The following is a 9,474-nucleotide window of genomic DNA, read 5'->3' on the forward strand; positions in this document are numbered from 1 at the left end:
TTGAACGGATTTGGTGATTTATAAGTTTGGAAGTAAGATGAAGAGTGAATGGTTTCATGGAGCAGCTCACTCAATGTTTATATAGTTTTTATCATGTGTAGTTCGGTTTGTTCTCAAGGAGCGTAATAGATAAGCAAAATCTCTTGCTATCATGGCTTCCACTAACGACGACAATTCAGCATGGATTCTTCCATTGTAAATATGTAATTATTGTTATTATTTCAATAAACAGGTAGGGGCGGGCTAACCCCAGCTTTCTATGTGGAAAAACAAGTATGTTTAAAAAAAAAATTATAGATTGTGATTTTCAAACCTTATAAAAACCTACTTACGTGTTTGAATGATGATCCATTTTTATAAAATCAATCATGTAGAATACACTTGTACAGTCAAATTTTAAAAAAATGAAAAGAAAACCTTAGGAAGCCTGGTAAGCTGGCCTTAAGATCGAAGTAGGCAGCTACTCCTAGCCCACTAACTCATTTCACTTTTTAAAATATAGATTTTGCCTACAATGGTGGGACTTGGATCATGCCCAATTGGACTTGGTCCACCAAAGGGAGGGTCAAACGCAGGTTCGAGCCCAGCTAGGTCAAGTCCAAGTCCATCCTCTTAAAGAAAAGCAGCATCCAGTGGTCCCCACGAAAAAAATTACCCGTTATGAGGGGACATTTTCGTCATATGACATTCTCACAACGGTCGATTAATTAAAACGGTCAAGAGGGATTTTGAATTTACAATTTGAACCCAAACTCCGAACCTCTCCTTTTAGCCATCTGAACAAAATAAGAACGTCGGGAATTCTCTCTTCCCGTCTTTCTTCTTTTTTTTTCACAGCGACCGGTCCACCGGAAAAATTCCCTATTCTGATGGAAACCCAGAATTTCAGGACGCTTTCGGATGATCTCGAGCGGGAACACGGCTGCTCACTTCCTTATTTCGATCGCCCACCTGAAATTTTCTCCGACGATCACTGTGAAGACTCCGTAGATTCGATGCTGTGCTCTCCTGGTTCTAGATTTCTGAAGTGTGGGTTCAATCAGGTCAATCTCTCAGGTGTGTTTTTCGCTTACTGGGTTTCTTTTGCCTTTCTTTTCTCTTTTCCCCCCTTTTGTTAAGTTTTCAACCTTGTAATGATTCATTTTGAAGGATTCTTTTATTTTATTGTTCTGGATCAGAGGGTTTTTTGATGCTTGTGAATGCTGGTGGCGGGAAGATTCAAGGGTTGGATTGTTTGGGAGATGGGTTTTTCAAAGGTGGGGACGTTATAAGAACAGAGGAGAAGATCAACGGCGGGGAAGATTTCCCAGGCATCTATCAAACTGCAAGATTTGGGAATTTCTCTTATTTCTTCAACAATCTCGAGCCTGGGGACTATTTTTTCGACCTCCATTTTGCGGAGATTGTTAACACGAATGGACCGAGGGGGATGAGGGTTTTCGACGTCTTTGTACAGGAAGAAAAGGTAAACACTTTCTTTCTGTTTTCCCTGTTTCCTTGTTTGCTCATCTCCTCTCTTTTGATCTGATGGGTTTCAAATGGATTTTGTTGAATTTCAGGTCCTCTCTTCACTGGACATATATTCATGTGTCGGGGCTAACAGGCCTCTTCAGGTTGTAGATATTAGGGCAACTCTTGCCCAACATGGGGATGCAATAGCTGTAAGATTTGAGTCCATCATTGGAAGCCCTCTGTTATCCGGAATTTGCATTAGAAGAGCGCCAAAATCATCTGGTATTAATGAATGAACTGTGGCTGCTATATCTTGCATCCTGTAGTTAATCTTCAAATGAGGCTAACATTCGCATGGATTGCAGGTACGCTGATGAATCCCAACTATGTTGTTTGCAACAAATGTTCGGCACAGGTTGAAGTTTCCGTGGATCAGGTCAGTAATCTGAGATGAAGAATTAAAGGTAGACCTTGAAATTTAAGACAAAAGAAATAACAGTTTATGGGTTTTGGCAATTGGGCTGTAGATCAGAGAAAGAAGTTTGGCGTCGCTGGCTAAATTGGAGAAGAAAAATCACGAGCTGATGAACCAGTACACGCTTAAAACAGATGAATGCTATGAATCCTGGATGGCGCTTTCAGAGGCAAATGACAAACTTGAGAAATTGCAAGCTGAACTGGAGAAGAAGTGCTTCCAATTTGACTCTCAAGGTGATTTCCCATGAATCAATAAATTATTCGCATAAGATAAAAAGAATGTCAAATTTAATTCCTCTTTTTGTTTGTTTCTTCCCAGATCAAGCTCTGGAGATCAAAGAAAGAAGATTGAAGGAAGCTGTTGAGAAGTATGAACATGGTAAGAAGTTTTGGTCGGACGCGGTGAAAAAGTTACAAGAGCAACTACAGGTATCTGTTTTCTGTTGTTAAGCAGCTTCAGTGTAGATCTTGAGAATTATGTTTATCAGTGTGTTACTCTTTTTCATAAAAAAGGTTATGAGGAGGGACTATGTCAAGCTAGCTGAGGAAGCTCACGGGTGCGCTACATCAATCCCTGATCTAAATAAAATGACCCATGCAGTTCAATCATTGGGTATGTCCAGGGCACCCCCATCTAACGACATTTTAGGTTTCATCTTATTCTTGATTGTATTCCTTGGGGTTCACACACAGAGAAGGCCCATATTTTAGGTATTCTGTCCAATATAAGAATGCTTGATGAGCATATTTTTTACTCTATGCAGTCAGACAGTGTGAAGACTTGAAGCTCAAATATAGTCAAGAGCAGTCAGAGAGAAAGAAACTTTACAACAAAGCTCTTGAAATAAAAGGCATGCTCTTTTTCTCATGTACTTTTGTTCCTTCTCTGCTGATGCATGTTAAATTGAACTGATTCTTATTTTGATCTATTTCAGGGAACATAAGAGTTTTCTGTAGGTGTCGCCCACTGAGCAAAGAGGAGGTTTCTTCAGGATCAGCAATGGTGACAGATTTCGAAGCGGCAAAGGATGGTGAAATCAGCATAAACACTGGTGGGAGCACAAAGAAAACCTTCAAGTTTGACAGGGTTTATACCCCAAAAGATGATCAAGGTATGGAACAACTTATCAATTGATAGAAATTAACAACATAAATAGATTATGCCAACGTGGTCATAAGTTAGTGCTGCCATGCTAGAGTTGATTGCATCATTCATTGCTGTTTTCGAGTTGCTGATATGTATGTCCCTGGTCGTCAAGGCCATTGGCCACTTGACCTGCTAGGCACTGATTCAATCCCAATGAATTTCCTGAAAGTTTTGATTTCCTACCAGTGACCCTTTGCTATATAGTTCATAGACTTATGGCTGAATTGTGTTATATGAGCAGTCGATGTGTTTTCGGATGCTTCTGCATTGGTTGTGTCTGTTCTTGATGGCTACAACGTCTGCATCTTCGCATACGGTCAGACTGGGACAGGGAAAACTTTTACAATGGAAGGAACTGAGCGGAACAGAGGAGTGAATTACAGGACTCTAGAAGAGCTTTTTCGAATTGCCAAGGAGAGAAGTGAGACCTTCAACTATGAGATATTCATAAGCGTGCTTGAAGTGTACAATGAACAGATACGAGACCTACTTGATCCTGCACCTTCTTCGAAAAAGTACGATCAGAAAATTGCAAAATAGTTATTTCTGTAATGGTATAGCGGGTCAAAATTCTAAACTTTCCTAAGCGAAAGTTCTATTTTGGTTGTATTTAGGCTGGAGGTGAGGCAAGAAGCTGAAGGAGTTCATCATGTACCAGGAGTTGTGGAAGCCAAAGTAAACAACATACAAGAGGTATGGAGTGTGTTCCAAGCTGGAAGCAATGCCAGGGCAGTTGGGTCCAACAATGTCAATGAACACAGTAGCCGATCTCACTGGTTTGTGTCAATCGATATGCCTATCAGATTATTATCATATGCTGTCTACTTCTTACTTATTTCCATTTCTTTCAGCATGATCTGCATAACAGTAAGAGCGAAAAGCTTGATGAATGGTGAGTGCACCAAGAGCAAGCTTTGGTTGGTTGATTTAGCAGGCAGTGAGAGGCTTGCGAAAACGGATGCACGAGGGGAGCGCCTGAATGAGGCTAAGAACATTAACCGCTCACTTTCAGCTCTTGGAGATGTCATTTCTGCTCTAGCTACCAAAAGTGGCCATGTTCCATTCAGGTTGACATCTAATATCAAAAGTACGGACATTGGTGAAAAAATTCATTCATTCTTCAAATATGAATAAGATTCATCTGATTCTTTGCAGGAATTCCAAACTCACACATTTGCTGCAAGACTCATTAGGTATTTTATTGAATTTGCTTTTGCATGTTCATTCTAAGTAATACTTGCATACTATTGATTCCAAATTATTCACAATGTAGGTGGTGACTCAAAAACACTGATGTTTGTGCAAATCAGCCCATCAGATAATGATTTGGGTGAAACATTGAGCTCACTAGGTTTTGCTACTAGAGTTCGAGGTGTTGAGCTAGGTCCTGCAAAGAAGCAGATTGACGTTGGCGAGCATCAGAAGCAGAAAAGCATGGTAGGTTGAGCATTTGTTACGTCTATTTATAAGTGGATGCTTCTTACTATGAAACTAAATTAAGTTATGCTTTGGCTTCAAATGCAGCTAGAGAGAGCAAAACAAGAGCTGAAGCTCAAAGACGAATCCATCAGACAGTTAGAAGAAAACTGCCAGAGTTTTGAGCTTAAGCTTAAAGGGAAAGAACAGCAATGTAAGAGCTACCAAGAGAAGGTATGCACTAGTAGAATTGAGGTTAGTAGTGTGTGTATAGACTAAACTACAAAGAGAATGTATAAACTATAAGGGTTATTGCCGAATGTAATAAAGTAATATGCTAATGCTATACAATTTGTTGTTCATACTTGTTGCAGATTAAACAGGAAGGGTGTTCTGATTTAAAGACAAAGGAACTGCAGAGCCAATTAGAGAGGCAAAAGTTGCAGTTTGAAGATATTTTGAAAGAAAAGGACGGACAATGCAGAACCCTTCAGCAAAAGGTCCATGGGGATAACATACTTGCTAGTTTCTTTCTTTTCAGAAGCTCTTCGTCAAATAACAACTGTTTGATGTATTTTATGAAGGTTAAAGAGCTTGAAAACAAGCTGAAAGAGCAGCAGCAGCAGCAAGAGTTAAGCAACCTATCTATTAAGGAGCTCGAAAACAAGCTGAAAGAGCTGCAGCGGCAAGAGTTGAGAAAGCTATCCATTGTTGGTGCAAAGGAAATATGTACTCCACTTTCAGCAGAACTGATACCACAATGCGAAATAGACTCCCACATACTAAGGAGCTCAGACTCGATGAACAGACTCACAAACAGTGACAAACATGCACAGATGGGGTCTATTTTGCTGAGAGGAGCTGATTCACTGCAAGAAGTCAAAAGGAAAAGGGAAACCAAAATGGGTCCTGTGGACTCAGAGAACAGCATCTCATTGCCAACATCATTACTAGAGAAGAAGGCAATTCCATCAGATATAAAGAGGCTTAGGCAGATTGATTCATCAAAGGCTTATGGAAGGCTAACAAGAAGAACATCAAGGGGAGGTACACAAAAGGTGGTAGTCCATGGGAGTAGAATCATCAGAGAACCACAGCAAGGAGGTTGGAGATAGTAATTGATAAAGACACACTGCTACAATTTCTTACGACAAAAGTGAAATCAAAGAACAACAACTAGTTGCTAACAGTATACAGTTCACAGCCTGGCTTTGTGTATTTGTATGAAGACGCGTGCTGCAATTTCTTACGAGAAAAGTGAAATCAAAGAACAACAACTAGTTGCTAACAACAGTATACAGTTCACAGCCTGGCTTTGTGTATTTGTATGAAGATGCGTGATATCCTGCTTCATGAATTTGTAGTTTATATTGTTACAGACCAATTTGATTGCTAACTAGCAACTTCAAAAACTTGTAGTCTATATTGCAAACTACAACTTCAAGAACCTGTAGTCTACATTGCAGATTGATTTGATCTATAACTAGCAAAACTACAACTTCAAGAACTGTCTAGCAACACATGATTGAATTGCAATGTAACATTTAGCAGTTATTTGTTGTCCATGTGTTCTTTCTTACTTGACAATCTAAGGAAGCATTCTTCATCCGTGGTTTGACAAGGGAAAAAGGATTTGGATTGGGTTTGAACCTACAGTATCATCATTATGAGTGGCTTAGTCGGGTTTGAGCCTACAATATCACCATTTCAACTATATAAACCATAAACCCCTTATGATTCTCTCTACATGCAATTTGCGTAGTCAAAATCTTATTCAAACCTTCCTCTTAAAACCACAATCGCTCCAAATATCATGATCCATTCTTTGATATATATATATATATATATATATATATATATATCAAAATCATAGATGCAAGTTGTATCGACTCAATCTAACCACATAGATGTGTTCAGCACAGTTTGTTTACTAAGGATCAAGCCTTGGATAGTGCTTTTCTGATGTAAAGATGTGATCTTTTGAGTTATGTAATTTTGGCACATTGTGTGAATGGGCCGGGTCATGGATCTAACCACATAGATGTGTTCAAGCATTGATTTTTGGACCCCTTTCATTTAATTCATTGTTTTTGGTATTATAGAAATTAATTTATGAACTTCATTCGAAAATAACCTACAAATGTGTTTGAGCCGGGTCGGGTTGAACATTGGCCCATTGGGCCGGGTCATGGGCTGCTCTTCAAACCCAAGCTCGTTAAAAACTGGGCCACAACCCGGCCCATTAATAAATAGGTTGGGCCATCTTCGGGTTGGGCCATACTTAAAACCCGATGGCCGAGCTCTAAACGGGCATGGGCCGGGCCAGCCCGATGCCCACCCATACTTGTCATAATCACATGATTCAAAACAAGTTTCCTACTAAACAAATCATGTAGATTACATCTGTAACATTTGATCTACAAAAACATAGATTTTTTTTAAAGAAAATAGTGATTTCTATTCATTAGTTCCTTACCTTCATTAGTAGCTAATATTTACCCTATATGTAGGCTTAATCTAACATTAAACTAGTTGTTTTAACATTAGATGAATTCAACCTTATAAAATAGTAAAAATACCTTTAAAATAATGACATTTTTAAAAAGTGAAATGTTACTTTTAAAATTAAAAAGATAACTTTGATAGCTTCATCAAGTTACTTTTTTGCAAAAAGTGTTTGACTTTTAAATTATCTTTAAGTTCAAAAGTCGTATAATGCCCAAAAACGTAACCAACATTTTAAAAAATATCATTCTTTCAAGGATATTTTACTCATTTTAATAAGGTTGAATCTATTTAATGTTAAAAACAACTAATTTAATCCTAGATTAATCTATAAGGCTAAGCTAACATTAAACTAGTTGTTTTAACATTAAATGGATTCAACCTTATAAAATAGTTAAAATACCCTTTAAAAAATAACATTTTTGAAAATGAAATGCTACTTTTAAGGTAAAAAGGTAACTTTGAAAGCATCATAAAGTTACTTTTTGCAAAAAGTGTTTGACCTTTAAATTCCCTCTAAGTTCAAAAGGCCTATAATACCCCAAAAAATAACCATCATTTTAAAAAATACCATTTTCAAGGATATTTTAGCTATTTTAATAAAATAGAATCTATCTAATGTTAAATACAACTAATTTAATGTTAGATTAATCCATATAGAGTTAATCTAACATTAAACTAGTTATTTTAACATTAGATGGATTCAACCTTATAAAATGATAAAAATACCTTTAAAATAATGACATTTTTTAAAATGCAAGGTTATTTTTAAGGTCGAAAAAGGTAACTTTGATAGTTTCATAAAGTTACTTTTTTGCAAAAGGTGATTGACTTTCAAATTCCCTCTAAGTTCAAAAGACCTACAATGCCCAAAAAAGTAACAGACATTTTAAAAAATTCCATTCTTTCAAAGATATTTTAGTCATTTTAAAAAGGTTAAACCTATCTAATGTTAAATACAATTAATTTAACATTATATTAATCCATATAGGGTTAATGTAATATTAAACTAGTTGTTTTAACATTAGATGGATTCAACCTTATAAAATGGTTAAAATACCTTTAAAATAATGATATTTTTAAAAATGCAAAGTTACTTTTAAGGTAAAAAAGGTAACTTTGATAGCTTCATAAAGTTAATTTTTTGCAAAAGGTGTTTGACATTGAAATTCCCTCTAATTTCAAAATACCTATTATGACAAAAAAGTAACCAACAATTTAAAAAATATTCTTTCAAGGATATTTTAGTAATTTTAATAAGGTTGAATATATCTAATGTTAAACACAACTAATTTAATGTTACATTAATCCAATGTTAATCTAACATTAAACTGGTTATTTAAATATTAGATGGATTCAACCTTATAAAATGTTTAAAATAACTTTAAATAATGATATTTTGAAAATACAAGGTTAATTTTAATGTAAAAAAGGTAACTTTGATAGTTTCATAAAGTTACTTTTTTGCAAAAGGTGTTTGACTTATAAATTTTCTCTAAGTTCAAAAGACCTATAATGCCAAAAAACAATAATGAACTTTTTAAAAAATATAATTCTTTCAAATATATTTTAGTCATTTTAATAAGGTTGAATTTATCTAATGTTAAACAGAAGTAATTTAATGTTAGATTAATCCATATATATAGGGTTAATCTAACATTAAACTAGTTGTTTTAACATTAGATTAATTCAACTTTATAAAATGGTTAAAATACTTTTAAAATAATGACATTTTTTAAAATACAAGGTTACTTTTAAAGTAAAAAAATTAACTTTGATAGCTTCATAAAATTACTATTTTGTAAAAGGTGTTTGACTTTTAAATTCCCTCTAAGTTCAAAAGACCTATAATGCCCAAAAAAGTAACCAACATTTTTTAAAAATACCATTCTTTCAACAATATTTTAGTCATTTTAATAAGAATGAATTTTGTTGTGCGATCGTAGAATGTCATTGCGGTTGAAGGGAAAGTTTTATAGGACGACAATTAGGCCTGCTTTATTATATGGTATGGAATGCTGGGCGACCAAGAGACATCATATTCAAAAAATGAATGTAGCTGAGATGCGTATGCTTCGATGAATGTGTGGAAATACAATAAAAGATAAGATTCGAAACAAGGAGATACGTAAGAAGGTAAGCATTGCATCCATTGAAAATAAGATGAGAGAAAATCGTTTACGATGGTTTGGACATATTCGGCGAAGGCCTAATGATGCTCCAGTTAGAAGGATGGACAAATGGAAAAATATATTAGTCAAAAGAGGTCGAGGTAGGCCGAAGAAGACTTGGATGGAGATGATAGGAAAGAATATGAATGCTTTGAACCTCACCAAGGACATGACATTGGATATAAATGATTGGAGGAGAAGGATTCATGTGGAGGACTCAGAATGATTTTCTTTTTTGGTTCATATCGCCAACCCCAATTGTTTTGAGATGAAGGCGTAGTTGTTGTTGTTGTTGTTGTAATAAGA

General features: G+C 35.8%; 1 protein-coding gene across 1 annotated transcript; it reads left to right on the top strand.

Annotated features, from left to right (window-relative positions):
- The first annotated feature begins 869 nt into the window (after positions 1-869).
- On the top strand, positions 870-5,607 carry LOC149838862 (kinesin-like protein KIN-14R). The gene is made up of 17 exons (XM_090008335.1): positions 870-1,056; positions 1,179-1,465; positions 1,560-1,734; positions 1,818-1,888; positions 1,980-2,163; positions 2,249-2,358; positions 2,443-2,542; positions 2,694-2,780; positions 2,865-3,041; positions 3,318-3,591; positions 3,691-3,852; positions 3,928-4,143; positions 4,232-4,269; positions 4,350-4,513; positions 4,601-4,726; positions 4,867-4,992; positions 5,077-5,607. Exons 1-17 carry the CDS (start codon positions 870-872, stop codon positions 5,605-5,607), a joined length of 3,015 nt encoding a protein of 1,004 aa, XP_089864461.1.
- Positions 5,608-9,474: the final 3,867 nt, after the last annotated feature.

This window comes from Nuphar pumila, chromosome 5, assembly GCF_984573655.1.
Source record: "Nuphar pumila chromosome 5, dmNupPumi1.hap1.1, whole genome shotgun sequence".
NCBI classification, from domain to species: Eukaryota; Viridiplantae; Streptophyta; class Magnoliopsida; order Nymphaeales; family Nymphaeaceae; genus Nuphar; species Nuphar pumila.